The sequence below is a fragment of the Gymnogyps californianus genome, chromosome 2 (genome assembly GCF_018139145.2).
Source record: "Gymnogyps californianus isolate 813 chromosome 2, ASM1813914v2, whole genome shotgun sequence".
Lineage (NCBI taxonomy): Eukaryota > Metazoa > Chordata > Aves > Accipitriformes > Cathartidae > Gymnogyps > Gymnogyps californianus.
Window position 1 is genome coordinate 31,907,898 of NC_059472.1, and position 20,242 is coordinate 31,928,139.

At 41.2% G+C, this 20,242-nt stretch overlaps 1 protein-coding gene across 4 annotated transcripts in view; it reads left to right on the forward strand.

Annotated features, from left to right (window-relative positions):
- TPD52 (tumor protein D52) overlaps window positions 1-20,242 on the forward strand; it is a 134,121-nt gene that overhangs the window by 19,122 nt on the left and 94,757 nt on the right. Inside the window, exons 1-6 of one of the 4 annotated variants that reach the window (XM_050891959.1) lie at window positions 5,731-5,902; window positions 11,576-11,691; window positions 13,369-13,517; window positions 14,402-14,503; window positions 15,520-15,546; window positions 20,026-20,067. In XM_050891959.1, the coding sequence (XP_050747916.1) occupies window positions 5,731-5,902; window positions 11,576-11,691; window positions 13,369-13,517; window positions 14,402-14,503; window positions 15,520-15,546; window positions 20,026-20,067 (608 nt within the window). Of the gene's footprint in view, window positions 1-5,730; window positions 5,903-11,575; window positions 11,692-13,368; window positions 13,518-14,401; window positions 14,504-15,519; window positions 15,547-20,025; window positions 20,068-20,242 lie in introns of those variants that run through there. The other 3 variants (XM_050891960.1, XM_050891961.1, XM_050891958.1) reach the window with 3 other exon arrangements.

Sequence of the window (20,242 nt, forward strand, 5' to 3'; positions counted from 1 at the left end):
CAATACGAGCAACCCCGTAATCCTTAACTGTAACACTCAGAAATATTTGTGTTGCAGGGTGATACATCTTGGGAGAATACTGATCATTCTAAGAGGGTTTTGTTTGTTTGGGTTTTTGGTTTGTTGTTTTTTTTTTTTTTTTTTAATATGAGTAAGTGAAGGCAGCATTTAGTCTTAAGAAAATGCTGGAGAAGGTATTTCTATACAAAGAACCATACTGGACAATGCTATTGCATCAGGGAGAGCTAGTCCAGAGAAAGCATGGGGGAAGGCTGAAGTAATGAGATTAATATGGTGGTGTTGAGTTGGACTCTGCTAGAAGACAGCAAATGCCTAAACCCTTAAGCCAGTCTGCTGACCATTACTAACAGAGCTGCAGAAGCCTGTACTCATACTGTTCAGCAACTAATATAGCTGTGCAGCTCCATTCATTTCATGCACAAATCTTGGGGGCTGAAAGAGGTATCTGCTGTTAAAGGGAGGGGAGAGAGCACAACGTGGAAATAGGAGCATGAATGTACTAATTTAAGGCTTGCTTAGTGTTTGGCCTTCTGTCCTATTGCTTTATGGCATCTTTGTCTCTTAATGCAGTTTTAAGGCCTTGGATCAGGTGCTGAAAGGCTTTACTTGTCTGTAAACTGGTAAGACTTTGAAGATCAAACTGATGCTACAGAATGTAGATTGGCTTAAGATGCTTAAGTAGCTTTATAGCTCTTAAAATGGCTTATGCCCTATAAAACTCAGTTGGAGTGGGGAGAAGAGCCTGACTGTTGCTGCCTGATTGGGATCTACCTGGGAAAGATGGGTGTGGGGGAAGACCTGGCTGAAGTCTTTACCCCAGCTGCAGTTACTGGAAGGTCTCCAGTCATCTTGCCTGTTAGCAGGCTGCAGAAAATGCAAATTCAAACCAGGTATAGGCTGAGCGGGCAGTTGAATCTTAACAATCAACCTTGAAGTAAGAGATTGAATTTTTTTGCTATGCCCCCAAAACAGCAAGCACCTCTTCCCCCTCTTTGGCAACAAACTCTTCCCCTCATCTTCCCCCATCCTCCTCCATCCTCTTTTGCTTGCTGAATTAAGTGCTGGAGTCATGGCAGGCTTGCCTAAAAGTATGGGCTGTGGTGCACAAGTTTGGTATCTCTGTGCTTAAACAGGACACAAATGCAGAACGTCCAAGATGGTGAAGGTGCCTGTGTAGCAGCAGAACTCTAATTTGATTAGGCACAGATCTTGTGGATTGGTTATTTAGGTAGCTTTATCCAAAGTATTGTTTGGATCTTGTCCTAGGGTAGCCTCTGCATTCCTCCAATCCCGAGGCATTAGTGGTAGCCTTTCCATTATTAATTTAACTCTTTGTATGAAACACTACTGAATACATAGCTTAGTTTCTTCGAAGCCCAGAGATGGTATTCAGTTGTACTTGAGCTGGGTTTGGTTTCTTTAGGAAAAGAGGGATGTAACTTTTTCATGTATAAGCAAACTATTGTTCTGCTAGACCTAAATGTGGGAAAAGCAGACTCTGCAAGGCTACCATAATATCTTATCCTTGCTTAGCTACCAACAAGGTAGAAATGCTTTAATACTATATCGCCTCACTTAAATTGCTGCTAGAGCCTTGGGCTAAGGTTGAAGCTGCAGATCTGGGTAGCAGGTGGTATCTGAAGAAAGAATGATGTCTGAGACTAGGCAGGCAAATATCTGGTTAACAGCGTTTGCTCAAACTTAACAGCTTTTCTAGCTGTGCAGGAAGTTCCCTCCCTTATGATTAATGATGTGCACAATCTGTGCTGGCTGTTGATGCTAAATAGTTACCTGGGAAAGCTTTAAGCACACTCTCTAACCTTAACAGAGGAGATTACAACATGATTAATGGGAGGGCTTGTGATGGTGATGCTTTGCTGAGGCCTGCCGAGCCTGCCTGAGCCACTTTGTGACATTCAGTTGAACTTGTCAGTAATTGGTTCAAGCATTGTTGACAGAAGTTATCTACCTTCATGCCAGTCTCTCAAACACCAGCTTCTAAAATGGCATAGATGTCTTAAGTACCAACCTCTTAGTTATCCCGAGTTGTTAAGGGCAAATGAGTACTTGCTCTGGAACAGCAAAATCTTCAGTTTTAATCTCTTGCATAGTGAGCAAAACCTCACTGCTACTTGTCTCTGGAGCAGGTGCGTCCTTAGGCTTCAAGATCTCTTCAGGTACTGGCTTGCAGCTGATACTGCAGTAATAACCAAGGTACACCTGTAACAATTGAATTTGCTGTGCAGGGCAAAGAACAAAGATACTCGCGCATGCACAATAACTACTCTAAGCCACATAACAGAATTCTAAACTTAAGCTTCAGCTCTAAAATGTATGTCTTGCACTGGGAAGGTAGGGTACATCTAGCAGGGTATGGCTCTGCAGCCTCAGTTCCACCTCGAGCCAGCTGCATGTGCTCTGAATTATTGTGAGGAGGAGGAAGGCCATGCAGCGGGATATTTTGGTCATGGGAGGGCCCTTTAGAAAGGCCTCATAATGAGCCTGTTTTCATAGTGTAGAGAAATCTTGATTCCTGCCATTGCCAAGCGATGTTCAGACTGTCGAGAGCTGCTAGACTTGTCAACAAGCTTCATGCTGCAGAGCAAACCCTTTCTTTTTGGTTCTCTGTGGCTGCTGTCTGTCATCCCCATCCTGCTTTGTTTCCTTGGGGCCATCACTTTAATTTGGAAAGTCCCTTGGAGAGAAGTTAATTCCTCCTCCAAATGCACTACACTAACAGCTAGCAGGGCTTATCTTCTTCAGACTGCCTTTAGGCAGTATAGGGGGAGTGCTGCCTTGCTCTGCCCTGAATTCCCTGGGTGTGCTAAGGAGCTACTGGGGAAGAAGCAGGCAGGGGTGTATTTGTCTTCCCTGAAGTGGATGAGTTAGGGATGACAGGTAGCCTAGAAGTTGTCCTACAGCAGGTTTGGAAGGGTGGACTGCAGTCCTTTCTCCTTACAGCTGTATCGGCTTGTACTTCAGGGTGAAGACCATCAAACGTCCCTAGGTGATGAGGAAGAAGCTTGTTCAGTGAGACAGCTTCCTTCATCACCAGGTAGGATTTGTAGCTGAGAATGAGTGAGGAGTGACACTCCTGTAAACTCCTGCAGGTAAGAGAGCAGGAGGCTGATGTGTTTAGGCGGCTTGTTTGGGAGATGCTATAGCAACCCAGCTGTATGGCCACTATAAGATTAATCTGAGCAAAGAGAGTAGGTTGAAGTCAGGAGTGCTTGCACCTTCTCTCTCTTGGCAATGATCTTAGGACAGTATTATTTCTAAAAGCTAGAGAATTGTCTCGGGTGACTTCTGGGGTTGTGCTCAGGCTATGCGTGAGCCAGGGCAAAAGCAGAATTCAGCCTCTCATGTGGAGGCTCAGATTTGTAACTCAGCAAATCTTCCCTGTAAGCCAAAGGTATGTTCTAGCGGTGGACGATGTCCTGTACTTGTCTCACTGACTACACTGAAGATGTGTTGGAGAGTTTGGCCCATACACATTTCTGTCTGTAGCAGTGACAGGCCAGGTCAGTGATCTTAGACTAGCGATCCAGATGTCTCCAGGGACATGAAACCAACTTTTGCACAAGAAAGATGCAGGAAGAGTACCAGATTTTTTTTTGAATGGATGGTATGGGGTAAAACTGAACACAGGGAGTTTCCTGTAAATGACAAGAACGTAAGTGTAAGTAAATGCCTTTGGCCAGGAAATGCTGTTCCTGATTGTTAGCAGGGATGAACAGATCTTCTTAAGGGGTTCTTTTTCCTGTAATAGCTACTTTCAGTTGTTGTAGCCTGCTAGCATTGACTGGTGTTACATTGAACGATTCTCTGGGGTTGGGAAAAAGTCCTAGGGGGCGGCCTCACCTTCACTCTCTCTTTCTGTGTCGGGAGAACGATGGTCGAAAACACCCAGCTCTTCCAGTGTGCCACATCTGATAACTTGTCATTTTGCCTAATCTAGTTAGTACAACTACTGCCTGAGCCTTTGGTACAGAAGGCAGTCCCCATCTGCTGAGTTACATGAGGGAAGGCTGCAAAGCAGAATTGGTAGCTATTCATAGTAGTGTGCTTGGTTAATAGGGAGTATATTATTACTGTAGCTGTGTTACAGTTCTCTTCTACCTCTGGATGCTTTAACTAAAATCTGTGACCAAAGCTTTGACCTTTGTCAGGTGAACTTTGCAGTATTTCTGGCAAATGCCACAGCCATGTGTCAGAAATGCAGAGGCGCATTATGTTTTCTTCTTTTCAGTGGGTTCAAAAAATAGCAGACACCTGTGTTTGAGGCTCCAGCACTCTCATTGTTATGAGCCTGCAGGTAGTCTTCACCAGAAGCCAATGTAGGTCTGCAGCCTAAAGGAACTGCTCTTTAATTAGCTGGAAGGTCTGTTCCTGTGCCCACTGACTGCAGGGGAAATGGGAAGTTAAAACTTCAGAAGTGGTACGCTTTCTTCTTGTATCCCCAGGGAATACATTGCCCAGGCTTGACTCGGGTATGCCGCAAGGCTCCTTCACTTCTACAGCTTTGAGCGGAGGGTGGCGTAATGTCTCTGACTCTGTCTTAAAACATCACTCTTGTGGTGGAGGAAGAGATTAACTTCCATTTGATTATGCTCCTCTGTGTGCAGGCTGCAGTGAAGAGCCCAGGTGAAGGTGTGGGGTTGAGAGGAAATCATTGCTCAGCTGTAAAGGCGATCTGCACTGCTAGTAAGCTTGTTTTTTCAGTGAAAGAAGCTGACCTTGGAAGAAAAAAATGTAGTGAAGCACTGCAAAACTGTGCTGAGTGCCTCTTTTAGGTAAGAAGCACTTCTGCTTCCCAGGGCTAAATCTTATACCCCCAGCATGAAGTCAGATGGCTTACGTAAGTTGATCTTTCTTTATGGTATACGTGTCAAAACATAAATACATTTCATCAGGGTGATGCATTCCAGTGTTACTGGTTCCTGGCATACCTGTCTGCTTTAAGTGACGCTGGCTGAAGCACCAAGGACATAGGGCAGTGCGCTTCCGTAATCTTCTTAAAAAAAAAAAAAACAAAACCCCCTCATACCCAGATATGTTTAGTCTCATGGGCAAAAATCATAATGCACATTCATTAAAAAACCTAGGTGGTGGTTATAGCATAGCCTTCAGAGATGAGTGCTGCTTTCTCCTATTCTAAGCTTGCACTACAGTGTGATACCTGGGCAGCAGAAACTGGGTTCTGCCTGCTGGTTATTACACTGGTGGAAGCAGCTGGAGAAATAGTTACACACACAGAATTTTCCATTAATCAGAGGAAAAAGTCCTACACAGATGGTATATAGGATAGATTACGGCTAGTAATCCTTTTGTGTCCTAGAAGATTAAGGATATCCTGGTGTAGCTGCAGTCAGCTGACCTTTTTTTATTTAAATGATTGAAGATGCTTGATGCAATTTTGCAGAGGACCAAGGCTCTTCCAGAAGCCACGAATGGTGTGCTGTGAATGTTTGTTAAAGGAACAGTCTGTTTAAGTCCAGCCCCAGTTATAAATTTACAGGAACTTAACTTTGTGCCACGTAAACAGCAGCAGCTACAAGATGGCTAAGAAATTACTTGCTAGACAGCTCTATCAAATCTAACATAGGTGGAAGAGTGCTGAATTTTATGAGGCAGTATAGTGAGTGTCATGTGAAGAAACGGAGGGTTTCTGAATCCTGCTGTCTGGGTTGCCCCAGAAAGCGAAGATGAATGCTTCGGTGGAAGAAGAGGATGGCTGCATGCTCTGAATTTTCTGGCATGGATCTGTGTGAGGATTACAAATCGCCCTTCGATTTCAATGCTGGAGTGAACAGAAACTATCTTTACCTGTCACCTAGCATAAACCTTTCTCCACCTGGATCACCTACACTGGCAAAGTCTGGTAACTTCCTTCTCTTTCTTTTTCCAAACCTCTACATGGAAAACTTAGTCATTCATAGCTGTAAAAAGGAACTTCTCCAATTAAGAATCTCTAAAATTTGGCTGAAACGCAGGTGTAAATGAAGGTAAAAGTTGACCTGCTGTTAGCTCTTGTAGTTCATTAGCTTTGGTGTGTCATGTAGTAATATCTCTTGTGCTATGCATTTACCAGCTTTACCTTATTTGTTATTTCTTAATTCAGTAGAAAGGCAGTTTGAGGGAAAACAAAGTGAGCAAAAAAATTAGGAACAAAAAGGCAACTTCTGCAAGATTGGAGTAATTGGCCTAGTTTGACTATTAGCTTTTTTGAGGGGGAGGCAGGAATTGCATACTTAGTATGACTTCAGAGCTCTGGATAATCTAGCATGTGTTCTTGCCCTAGTACTGAAAATATCACCGATTAACAAAAATGCCCTCTAAAACCTTTGCTCTGTTCTACCTAGCATTTACAATGCTGTAAATCTTATGCCTGCAGATACTAACTGTACTTGCAGTCCCCTGAGGAAGTGGCTGTTGCGTGCTGTTCTGCAGCGGCATCTGTCTAGTGCTTAACCCTACTAGTTTCTAGCTGGTAACCTGTTGTACAGAACACCTACAGCTGTGCCTCCCAACACATCCTAGTCTGGTTTTACCACCTTTCCTTTCCATTCCGTGCTGCTGGACGTGATCTTCCAGAGTAATTAAAAATACAGAAAGCTTAGCCCTACTTCAGGTGTGACAAAGCAAAGCAAAGTTACAAAGGTGTTGACTTTTTTTTGATGGGCTCATTCTTTAAAATCTTACAGAAATGTGCATCCCTTGGGAAATCTCTGTGTGAACTAAAACAAACCCCTCTGTGAATTTGATGAGCTAGGGGCCTCTGGGGAACAGTGGTCAGCTTTCATTTCTGCAATTACTGCATCTCCCACCTCTTCTAAAGGAGAGGGGAGCAGTCCTTTGTATCTGGTGGTGATGCATCACCATAAGCATCAACCTTTGCTACGCTTTTTTTTCTTTTTCATTCACTGTGAATTAATATATGATTAGTGTTTGGGAGAAGCCCAAGAACTTGCTTCCCCGAATTGAAGAAATATGTCTTGCTTTGGCTTTTTCACTGAAATAAATGGGAAGCACTTAAATTTGATCTTTCTTATATATTGCAAAATAAATATCTTCTGTAGCACTGTACATTACTCAAATGTTGGAGTGATCTTATAATCTTGTAACAGCTTGTTCTCCTGAACTCTAACAAGCACCTTTTTTCTTTAGCTTTGCCAGCTGTATAGTGATAGCCAAAATGCTCATTCTGACTGTCTGACACAGAATATGTCCGTCTAAAGATAAAGCTTTGTGAAGGCTAACCCTCCCCCACCTCAAAGGCTGCTCGTCTGAAATGACCAGTACTTCCTTAAACTGCTAATGTTTACTGCTAATCTCTGAATTCAGGCCAGAAAGAGGTAGGAACTTCTGGTCAAAACAGAGCATGAACTTGGGCTGAAACCAACCAAAGCAAACCCCAAACCAGAAAACCTGAGTGTAAATTGAATTACTCTAATGCTTTGCCTACCCCAGCATAATAGGGATAGCCTAAGTCCCCAGAATAATAGGGACTTCAGTGCCGTTTCCCTGAATGTGATCTGTGGAGTCCTAATCAACTAACTTGTTCATGTCTTTATTTGATTCATTTAAGTAGATCTAATAAACTGCTGGGATAATATGTTAAGCTTAGAAATATAGACACCTACAAACCGACCTTAAAACTAGGTAGGTTTTCCCAGTGCTAGATAAGTCTTCCCAATTTTTCCCCCCCAACAGAATTTTTACTTTGTTTAAGAGTTGGAGATGTGAAATGGTCAGCTAAACTTGGTTATAGCAATCAGAGTACCAAATGACTGAATTTTAAGTCCTTTGCAGCTCTAAAGATGCAAGAGAACTAATGTAATGAAAGGTAACAAGTTGGAAGACATTAACAACAGTTCGGCTGGTGAACAGAGAAGACCACAAGTGAGAAATGCTCTCTTAATAACAGATTGAGCCGAAGTATCTCCGTCTGTTGGCTGACTGCTGTTTCCCTGGTTTCTTGCCCTGCACCCCAAAAAAATAGCTAAGGTGGGCTGTGCACCTTTCCTGACGAAGCTTGCTCAAAGCCAGGATCTTACTGTCTGTCAGCCCTAGTTTATGGGGTATATTTGGGTTGTAGCCATGCCATTGTGCAGGTCTGTGGGTTGTTATCTGTGTAGACAACTGCTTCTTGGTCAGGCTGCCTAGCATGGCCTTCCCATAGCACAGATGAACCCTGTGTCCTGGAAGTATGGAAGTGAACTGAGGAATGGGAGCAAAGTGAGCAGAGAGGTGACCAGTAACAGGGGATGAGACGGGAGGTGCTGGAATAAAGACTGATGGGAAGGTGTTTGCATACTTCAAATGGAACTAAAGAAAAAGTAATAAATGGGAGGGGTGCAGAAGGCAAGGGGAGGAGGGCATGGTTAGATATACAGGGTGAGGTATGGAGGACTCTGAGTAGCAGTGATTTCCTGTCTTCCTGAAAGATCTAGAAATAGGAAGGGGAGGAGAGATCATTCCCTTGCTTCTTAGCATTGTGTCTTAAGTTCAATGTAGGCAACAAGCAGCACAAAGTCCCTTAAAACACGAGTTTTCCAAAGAGAAGATACATTCCCAAAACAGAAGCTATTGCTGCGAGAGACAATCCAGCATGTTTTCCTACTGCTGGATTCACTTGATCTATTTTTGGTGAGATAATCCAGATGACTCTTTGTAACCAGATTGAACAGACTTTCAGCTGGATGTGCTAATGCTCTTGGAGTCAGCGTGGTCTTTGGTACTTGCAAACTTTCTGAAATGGCTTTCGCAACAGCAAGCTCTGTAGTCCCTGAAGGGCCTGCAGATGGAGAACAAGGGCAGGAGTTGTTGGGGTTATAGAGTGTCAGGGCAAAATGTAGTTTAAATTGTTAGTTTTCCTTCAGTATAGGCATATTTAATTAATAGAGTAAATAGCAATTTGAGAAAAAGGTATGGCATTCTTAACCGTTTGATGTTAAGAAAACGAAATATGTTGATGTATAAAACAAATTATCTGATTGTGAGATATGAGTTGTAATCCTCTTTTTTTTTTTTTTTTGGTGCTGTAGTGCTGTGCTTTGGTTTGGGCATTAGACTCAAACTTTTTTTCTGCCCTAGATTTCTGCCAGAAAAGAGTGTATTGGGAAATCTGTAGGAACTACATTATGTTTGTGTAGAAGACAGACGTAAATCTCTGGGAAAACGTGGTATAGATTTCATAAATAAATGCAGAATGAGGTTTCAGTTGCTTTCGGTATGCTTCCTTCTCAGTGTACTCCATGGTAACTTACCATTTACAAATGTTCTGCCCATGTAGCAGTGTGCTTCTAGAGGACAAGTGTTCTGGACACAAATACAGGCAGAAAACATACTGGTTTGGAAAGAATTTGTGGAATTGAGCTTTACCTGAGTTCAGTAACTTGATCAAGAACAAGGCCTCTTCTTAGGCTTCACAGCTGCTAGGAACACGTTTCATAGAATACTTACAACTAATTACAGACTCGCAGAATCTTTTTTTCCCTGACTTTTCAGTTGATTGTGATGTAGCTATTTGATATCAAGCCTCACAACGAAATCATAGTGATGGTCTCATTGCACATTAATGAGTTTTTGGATTCCTAGACCAAATGGTAGTATGGAGTGCCATCAGAAGCTGCTGAAATGAGGATGGAATTTTATCCGGTTAATTACTATAGTGACTAGTAAGGGAACATTACTTAACATGTCCTCAACTTGTCTGAATTGTATATTTATATATATGTGTCTATATATGTATATATACATACATAAGACTTTAATTTATTTTTTACTATCTATAAAGCTATTCTGCCTCTTGAATAGACCATTACTGGGAATCCACCATTCCAGCATGCAGTCTCTCTGCAAACTGGTCTCTTTGCAAATTAGAACAGGATTCCTTAATTCTGGCAAACTGTATGTTTAAGTGTCAGCTACAAAGATTCAAAATGGGAAATCTTTTGCTGGAAAATCTGTTTGTTGCATTAAAAGGTGTTTAAAGTGATCTTATTGCAAGCACTAAGGACTAAGAATAAATGAATCTTTACAGTGAGCACATCATAGTAATACAAATAATATCGATCTCCTTCCTTTCCCTGAAGCTGTGAAGATGAAAGTTGAGGAAGACCATAGGGATGTTTAGGATTCATACAGAGGAGTTTGGCAGAGTTTTGGTTTCTGGATTTGGAAGGGGAAGAGGCAGCAGTGTAAGCGGATGCACATCCTCATCAGTCCCTTCTCAGCACTCCTCCACTTTGTCTGAAGTGACGGCCTTTTGTTCCCAAGCTGCTCCTCTGGGCTTCTCATCTATCTTAATGTCCGGGTGCAAACCAGCAGCTTACTTCTAGTTCCACGATATCTGTGACTTTCTAGCCACAGTGGTCCCAGTTAGTAGGGACAGAGAGGTTGAGCAGGGTATGGGGGAAGAGTTTGTACTTGCAGTGCAACCCTTTTTGCTGCTGTTGCTGAGCTTGCTTGTCACCATGACTGCTCCCAGTGTGCTGAGAATGGGCATTTTTTTAATCGGATCCAGAGAGACGTGAGGGAGGGAGCCTCTGTGTTGGTCTCGAGCACCTCCAGCGCTTCCAGAGTTTCTGTGCCATGTGAGCGAGAGAGCAGAGAGCACATGGACTCCTGGGCATAGGTTGTGTAGGAACCACTGGTTGGGACAAAGTGTTCTGCGCTTTGGTTTCTATCAGAGTAGTGGGATGCTGTGCTGGTTTTGGCTGGGATAGAGTTGATTTTCTTCACAGTAGCTAGTATGGGGCTATGTTTTGGATTTGTGCTGGAAACAGTGTTGATAATACAGGGATGTTTTAGCTATTGCTGAGCAGTGCTTACACACAGTCAAGGCCTTTTCTGCTTCTCACCCCACCAGCGAGGAGGCTGGGGGTGCACAAGAAGCTGGGAGGGGACACAGCTGGGACAGCTGATCCCAACTGACCAAAGGGATATTCCATACCATATGACATCATGCTGAGCATATAAAGCTGGGGGAAGAAGGAAGGGGGGGGATGTTCGGAGTGATGGTGTTTTGTCTTCCCAAGTAACTGTTATGTGTGATGGAGCCCTGCTTTCCTGGAGATGGCTGAACACCGGCCTGCTGATGGGAAGTGGTGAATGAATTACTTCCTTTGCTTGCACGTGCAGCTTTTGCTTTAGCTATTAAACTGTCTTTATCTCAACCCACAAGTTTTCTCACTTTTACTCTTCCGATTCTCTCCCCCATCCCACTGAGTGGGGGAGTGAGCAAGTGGCTGCGTGGTGCTTAATTGCTGGCTGGGGTTAAACCATGACAGATGTGTTGTTCTCAACATGTTTCCAGTCTCCTATTACAGCAGCAGGTGCAATTACATTGAGCTTTAATACCACTTAATAGAACGAAACAGCCAGTAAAACGTCTCTGGTTTCCTGTATGCCATAGTACTCGAGGAGCATGACTTTGGTGTCCTCTCATCAGTTTTCTTTGTGTACTGGCACAAAAGGGCTGTATATTAACCTTAGCTGCTATCTGGCAGACACATGATGATCTGACTTTTCATGGTTTATTCACCTCAAGGGCTGCTGAGAAGTGACTCTATACCTGAGGTTGGAGAGGATGCTGCTGCTACAGTTGGTATGGCAGAAACACTCTCAGAAGAAGAACAGGATGAGCTAAGAAAAGAGCTTGCTAAGGTAAATCTCTTGCAAATAGCTCTTAAACTGGTTTTGAGAATGAAAATCTGGGATAATGCTGTCTTTGAACATACAGTTAATACTTTGCATATTTATTCTGTGAGTGTCTAAAGCTGGGTACGGCACTCCTGTGTATTGCGGGGAGGGAAGGTGTCAAGGAGAAAAGAACACCCAGTTCTCGCTATGGGGAATTAAGCTAGAAGTGCTGAGTGTACAGATCTTAAACCAAGATGCATAAATGCCTAATCCTTTTTTTCCCTCAAGTGAGAAGGGGGTAAATAAGCTATCGAAGAGAACATGGTTGGAAGCCAAAACCAAGTATTGTCTCAACTGGTGTGGAGTAACTAAAGCTGTTGTTTTCATGAAGGATGCTTCGTAGTAATATCCATGTAGACACTGTTTTGCTGATGTCTAACCATGTAACTATTCTTGTCCGTAGTTCATATAGCAGAGATTTTTTTAAGAGCGAGTTAAAGTATTACTCTTCGAAGGACAGTCAAATATTCAAGCCTGATACATGCATTTCAAAAGTTGTCAAAGTCAAGCTTTATTAAGTTGCCAGTCTTTTTTCTTTTGTGGCTCTATGTGACTTTAGGACCCTAATAAAAGACACTAACGCAAGCCTAAGGTGGGCAAGCGAAGGTTAGCTGTGAAATAAGCACATTTAATGCAGTCTTGGTAGTCCTGAGTATTATTTCATGCCAAACCAATCAGCTGAAGATGGTAAGGGAAATCTGGTCCTGCTAGGGTATCTCACGCTGGACTTTGCACAGGTATCCAAAACAAAGGTGCATTGAAGATATTGGTATTTCCTCAAAGGAGCTTAAATGAGTGGGCAGCCTGATACTCTCAAGTAGGGTGGTCCAGTCTGGATGAGGAAGTAGGGTTGGATGTATGCCTTCGCCTTTGTACATATGGCCTTAGTGCCTCTGTCACATCTATATAGCCCACATAATGGCATCATAAAACTGTTTTAACATCTCTGATCATGATCTGGTCATGCTTCTGTGAGAGGCTTAAGTGAGCATCTGTGTAAAGAAGGAAGTATACAAACAATACAGTTTTCTAGTTGCTGAACAGGTGCTGTGTTTTTGTTGTTGTGGTTTGGGTTTTTTTGTTTGTTTGTTTGGTAGGGGTTTTTTTTGTTTTTAACTGCTCAGTCTGCCACCATTTCCACCCCTGCTCAGGGAAGGCACTCCTGTGGCTGGATCCAGCCTGCAGTTGCTGGCTTAAGCCACAAATGAACCTTTCTGTTCAAGCAAGGAGACAAAACTTGTGTATGGATCAGACATGCTCTGAGCTTCCTGATACTGGTCATACATTGGTATCTCTTCTGACGTGGAAGGAGAATACAGGCTTGGCGATTGTCCCAGGTTTGACTAATCTTCAAGCTTCACATAGGCTAATGTTGTCTAAAGGTAATGATTTCTAACTAACAGTCTTTTAGTTACCAACTTCCTTGTGCATGTTCCAGTAACAGGGCTAGCTGCAGGTAGATTACTTTCTCACTAGCTCTTGTTGTAGACTATGTCGGGTTTCCCTTTTAGTATTTAGAAACAACTGAGGCAATGTTAAAACTCCCATTACTGATGCCTAGTAGATGTTTTAATAAATACATAGTTAAATGGCTGGGTATATCACTTGTTAACTTACATCTCGTCAACTCTGCTGCCACAGGTGGAAGAGGAAATCCAGACGCTCTCACAAGTGCTAGCTGCCAAAGAGAAGCATCTAGCAGAAATCAAGAGAAAGCTGGGAATTAACTCATTACAGGAACTAAGGCAGAACATTACCAAAAGCTGGCAAGATGTTACATCAACCACAGCGTATGTACCAGTTCACGACGATTGTCTCAGCTGTTGAGGTGAAAACTATGTAGTTCTTGGGTCATGTCTAAACCCTCTGTTCTTGTGAAACAAGATGAGTGTAGATACACAAAGTCAAGTTGCACTAAAACTTATCTGGATAAATAGTCATAGATTTCTTTGAAGAAGGCCACTATTAGCCATATCTTCTCATGCAAAATAAGAATGATTGACCATAATATGGGAGATTCGAATACTTTTTGTCTGATAGATCTGAGATACTATTACTGAGATACCAAGGTGTCCTAAGTCCAACAGAATACTCTTCTTTTTCAGCCTGAAAAATTGTTGTAAACAGCTCATGCAGGAAGAGTGCAAAGTCACAGTTAACGTTCTGCACACACAACTGTTAGCTTAAGGTCTAGCGTGAGGTGCTTTCTGCAATTAATGAGTACACAGAATGTAAGAGGATGTACCTCAAACTTTTTATGGTGAAGTTTATTGACAAAACGATTTGGTACAAGATTTTAGATGCTTAGCACAAAAAATAGACCTCTGTTCTTTTTCAGTGTGTGTGCATGGTGTTGTTTTCTTGGGGTGTTTTGGTTTTGTTTTGTTGGAGGTTTTTTTTGTTTGTTTTGTTACAGTCCTACAACAGCAGATAACATCTGATCTGGGGGTGGGGGCAGTAGGTGCATGTTGGTGAACCTGATCTGAAGTCTGAGATGGCAGAGATGCTGTAGCCAGAAGGGATTGCAATAGCTCAAAATAATCTCTTAAGTAGCTTGTCCGTTTGACCCCAAAGTTGAAGTATACCTCTGGGTTTGATACAAATTTACATACACTAAAAGGTTCCTTATGTGTTCTATTAAAATAACTACAAACTTGATTTTATTTGAACACAGATACAAGAAAACATCAGAAACCCTGTCTCAGGCTGGTCAGAAGGCTTCTGCTGCTTTTTCATCTGTTGGTTCAGTCATAACCAAGAAGTTTGAAGATGTCAGGTAGGTTTCTTTTAGCTTTTCCCAAGTAGTTGCATTTTTGATTTAAGCAGGTGATCACCGAAATAAATTTATGCTGTTAATACACTTCTAAAAGTTAATCTATCAGAACCCTCGGCATCTGTTTTAGGAGAGCTGAGCGACTTGCTGCAAAATCTGCTTGTATGTCCTCACTGATGCAGAAGAGTTCTGTGGCGTGTATTTTATATATGCAAGAGAAGCAATGTATGCTATTACCTCCACTGCTACTCTTATTTTTCTGGTAGATTGCAAATGGCAGCATCTCTGCCTGCCTCTGTGTGATGCACATCGCATTGTCATTTCTCTTCTCTGACTTTCTAAGCTTGTGGAATACTACATTTAAACAACTAATGTCTTTAACTGTTTGTGGTTTGGTTTAGTTGTTGGTTTTTTTGTGGTTTTGGTTTGTTTTTTGTCTTGTGTGGATTCCTTTCAGGTGTGTTTTACTTCTTTGTAAGTTGTTCTACCTCCTAGCAGTGGCTTGATTTTATTACTTTTTTAATAGACTATTGGAACTTTTCAATTCTTAAATATTGGCATACAACATATTTTGACTTTGTGTCAAATGACACAGCCCTTCATGCAAATTAGGTAAGTTTGGTGGTCATTTTTAGCACTATTGTGAGCTGCATGCAGAGCTGTTCCTGGATGCAATCCAATCATATGGTTAGCTTACAATCCTTTGCTTGATTATATAATTTTTACTACTGGAACATATACAACTATTCATCTCTGCTTGTAATTTGTTGTGAATAGTGGATCAAGCTTATTTTTCAATTATTGGACAAATAAAAATTCACACATTCTAAGGGAATATTGTTGCATTGTAAAGCAGTGTAATAAAATCAGCCCTCTGTTTTAAAGTGCTGCCATTAACCTCTTGCTTTTTGAAGTCTAGTGAGAAAACACTTTGAGGTGCAGCTACACAGTTACATATTTTTCTTCAGATTTATCAGAACTTCCTTTCTCTCTTTAATGCTTACTCTGGCATTGTGCAGACTACAGGCATTTTCACATTCCTTTAGGTAAGGTGGGCGCAAGAATTGTTTCTGAAACTAAGCATGTAGTCAGACTGTCTCCATTAAAATCTTTAAATAAGCTTTGTCTATAAAAGGTAATTTCTTTTTTTTCTCCAGTGTTAGTTCATGTAAAACTGAAGCTCTCTTAATGTCAGGGAAGATGTTTCTTCATGTTCACCTGGTAACTATCCCAGAACGTGAAATCTTGAGATACATAATAATCAATTAGTCTCTCTTCCTTGTAAGAAAGGAATCTGTTAAAATGATTCTACAAGTTTTTTGTAAAGAGATAGAATATGGATTTGAGGTCAATGGCATGCAGAATTCCTCCTTCTCTTTGTCTGTACAGTGTTTGTGCCTTGACAGAGTAGAAATTTTCCCTTTTTTGTGTCTCTTACAATGGCTGTTTAGCATTGTGACTCTAATCAAATCACTAGAGTCTAAATGTAAAATAGTTTATGCATTCTCTGTTCATAGTTTGTCCAGTGAAACAGTTCTTATCTTTGAGTTGATTACTCTAGCAGCTCTAGACACTGAGTATTTTAGTTATCTTGTCTGTATTGCATTTTATCTGCCTAGTCTAAGCAAATATTAAATGTTAAGTTTTCAGTAGTTAAAATTCCTGTGTAGCAACTATTGCTTCTCATCCCGTCTATGCACACCTCTGAGTCTGGCTTCATGTTTTCTGTAGTCTCCCACTAAGCAGCTAAAGACAGCAGTAGTATCTCTATAAAGATGTAGGGATCTGGCTCCTAGAATACTAACTAGGAGCTATAGCCCCAGGGGCAGTGCCTGGGGAGGAGATGGGCAGTGGCACAGGATACTATCAGAACTCACTGAAGTGAGCTCAGTTTGCTGAAGTATAAGAATAGCAGCCTGTCTGAAATACCTCCCCTTTAGCATCAGTAAGACAAAGGGAGCCTGTAAGATGTCTCTATACCTTTTGGATGCAGAGCTCGGCTGCTCACTTAACAGGGTTCACCCTTCTTCCTTAAGGCTATGGTGTTCCCCTACTAGTATTAGACTACTGCATTTGACAAGGACAAGCACAGACTCATAGCTCTCTTCTGGCTTCAGGAATTTAATACCTCAAAAGAAGAGTGTCCTAATTACTCAAGTTAGCGGCTGGGTGGGTGTTGAGTACTCTCTATCAGAAACTGGACCACTGGGAGGGAATGTAACAGGGCCAGAGGAGTCCACACTGTTGGTGTGCTTCTTGGGGACAATCACAGCAATGGAAATTCAAGGTATTGTTATAAATTCAGGAGCAGCTGGATTTAAAAACAAAACAAAAAAAATTGGGAGGAATTAGTGCTGTTCAAGATCTTAGTTGCACTTAAACAGGAGATTTAAAAACCTTTGAGTTTTTTTCTTTCATGAAGACCAAGTTCATCTGGGATTCAACCAGTGAATTCAGGTCCCAGGGTTATGTGAGTACTCAAGTGGTGTCTATTTTTAAGACCGCACAGGTCTGAACTTTAGAAAGTTTTAGATGCCCAAGTTCTTTCCTGGAAATGAGAATTGATGGGCTTGATACTTGAACAAGTACTGAATATGCAGGTGCATTTTATTCTTAAACTCTTATGTGGCTGCTTTATTATGGCTTTGCTTTTCTTGTACTGTTTTAGCTTAGGGAATTCTCAGCTGTAATGGCATGATTTCTTCTGTGTTGGACTATTTCCACATGTTCCGTGCAGCAAACATCACATGCAGGTCTTCATTCTTGCACTGCAAAGTGATCTTGGAGGGAGTTGCGAAAGGGAGTAAGGCAGCTGCTGGAGCTGTGAACTTGGAAAGTACTGAAATAGAGAGGAAGAGAGAGGACTGGTAGTGTGAAGTCAGCACATTATTGCTTCGTTTTTGTGTTTGTTTCCTCTGCTTTTTGTTATGCTGAAAATGAACTCTATTCCTTCTTAGCTTTCTCTTAATACCTTTATTCTTCCTTATAAGAATGTCTTGAACTTTTGATGAGCTAGCCATCCTTGTGTAGGCAACATCAGTATTATGTGCAAAACAGCAGTGGTACCAAGATGTAGTGCTCTGCAGACTTCCTGAGCAATCATGACTTTGCACTTAGCTCCTCTTGCACTGCATCCATATTATGGAGCAGAAGTCCTCATCTTTGCCCTGTTCTGAGACTGCAGAATAACTTTCTTTGCTTGCTTTGGAAATCAGATATGATCACGGACTCCTAAATGTCATCATTTATCAGCATATCAGCTGGAAACCTAACTATTAACAAAAGCAAATAACTAGTGCTTATGCACTCTGAAGTCCATGTTTTCCAGGCAGGGACTCTGGCATATCTCCTTGTGCATTTTCAAAATGTAAGGCAATGTAGTAGCTATAAAAGGTAATCATGTAAAGGATAAGAAAGCTTTTAATGCAATACAAAATACATGGAAGGCTGGAGAGCAACTTATTGTGCCTTTTTTGGTTTTATATTTTTTTTTTTTAAAGCCAGGGGATTGCTTGTGAGCATTGTAAAAAGGGCTTCTATTCTTCAAACTGCCCAGCTTGATGGCCTAGTTGAGTGCTTCGATGTGGCATTCTGTCATTTGTGAAAAGAAATAAAAGTTCTCTTCTTTGTGAAGCTTTTCAAGGCTTAATCGTGCTTCTTTGCACTACTTGAAAAACAGGTAATTTGATGTTAAAAAAAGATCAACTCCACTTATCTAATCCAGTTCTCTTGCGAACCAGATCATGCTGTGATAAAACTATATACTATCTTATGGTGACATTTTACAAAATGGATACTGAGTATATGTAAGTGTATTGTACAACAGCAAGTAAATCCTTCACAAATGTACAAATAGTTCTTCCATTAAATGATCTCTCTGAGATTAAACTAAACTTCCCTAGATACCTGTTAAAAGATCTGCAATACACCATAGGTGGTTGGTTTTCTGTGTGAGCAGGTCTACAGGTTGTAAATAAACATGGGGAAAAGAAAGTAACTTTCACCCTTTTTAGCCTTAAACTTCTTGCAGGGAGGCACTTCTTGCAGGGTGAGGGGAAGTGGCTGAGCACAACTGGACAAAGAGAACTAGTTAGTATCAACCTAGCACTAGCCTAGTACTAAAGGTAAAAAAGTACTAGTAGCCTAGTACTAAAACATGGAATATAGCAAGACCAGAACTTCTAGTAATCCACATCATGGCGAGGAATATAAATTACAGTCCAGAAGACAATCAGCTTCTATGTGCTCTGGAAAAGCTTGTGGAAGCCAAACCATCTGTGAAGATGAAACACAGCAGAAAATGGGGTTGGGGAAAGGGATGAAACATGGCCACGCATTACTGACGTGTGCCAGGACAGCATCTGGCCTTTGTGTACGCTGTACCTACAAACCAACCTTCAGCTGTGCATCTGCCTTAAGGGATCCCAACTTTAAGGGAACTTTTTACATGTGTAGTTTTTTTTCTATTACTGTATTCTACTGATGAGCCTCCCAAAAGAATCTCTTAGAACTTGTTCTGCAATGAACACAGAACCTTTTTGTTTCTGTGAATGTATCTTCCATTGTGCTGAAATACTAATTGGAGTTTTGGAGGTGCATCAAATGTGAGCAATTCCCCTCCCGCCCCCCCAGCAATTGCCTGGAAAGTGTTCTCTTGAAAGACATCATAAAGCCCAGTCAAAATTTGACATTCCAAATATAGTTATGAAAAACTGTGATCATCAGCATTTTCTAACCTACTATTTGACAAGAAACACTTAACATGTAAGACTAATTTGTATCAAGAGTAAACAGGGATTTTCTAGAATATGGAACTAAATTAGATTCCAGATGGTCTTGAAGTTGTTTGGGAGCTCCTTAATCTATATCCAGTCTCCTTCTAGGAGTAGGTGTGTGTTGTCACTAAACAGACAGTAACTGTATAGCAACACTGGCAGGTTACAGAAATCCTTCATGAATTTCAGAACAGGGTTGAGACTAGGACTTTCTCTCTGCCCCCAGCATAAACCTGACCTTGAATATAGATTGATGTGACTGCTCTTGCTAGATAATTTATATTGACAAGTAGATAATTTGTATTGATGAGTGTGGAAATCTTACACTGAATTGAAATGGAAGCCTTCTGAATGTAGGATTAATTCTTTCAGTAGGAAGATTAGTTGATTGATAAGACTCTTGAGTGTTCACTTTCTACTTGATATCATCAAAACTGTAAATGCAGCATGACTCATTGCTTGAGAAACTTAATGAGTAGACAGACTGTTGCAGCTAAGCAGAATATGTACTAACAAGCATGGCACTTGAGTCTGTCTAAAAAGGAAAAAAGCTGTTGCAGCTTTTGCTCTGATGTACTTGTGTGTGTGCATGGCTAAGCAATTTAAAAAAGCAAAACCAAGCAGTTACTGTAGAAGACTCTTTGGCTATTTACCAAAGATAGTATTCAGAAGTGTCTCTAAGCCAATTTCTTCTCAATCTATCACTTAAACTAACTTCTTGCTTTCTTTTTTCTTAATGCTGGCATTTAGTATACGCTCCATACAACATTCAATTAGCATGCCTATTATGAGGTAATGTATGCATAATCCAGCTGTTGGGTTTATTTATTTTCATGTGTGGAATCAAGTCAAATTGAACTTAAGTCAACCAGCATAGATTTAAAACAAAACCAAAAAACCCACCCAACTTTGTAATGGATTTCCTGTACTAACATGTAGCATAAAATTTGTTTTATTTCTGCTTAAT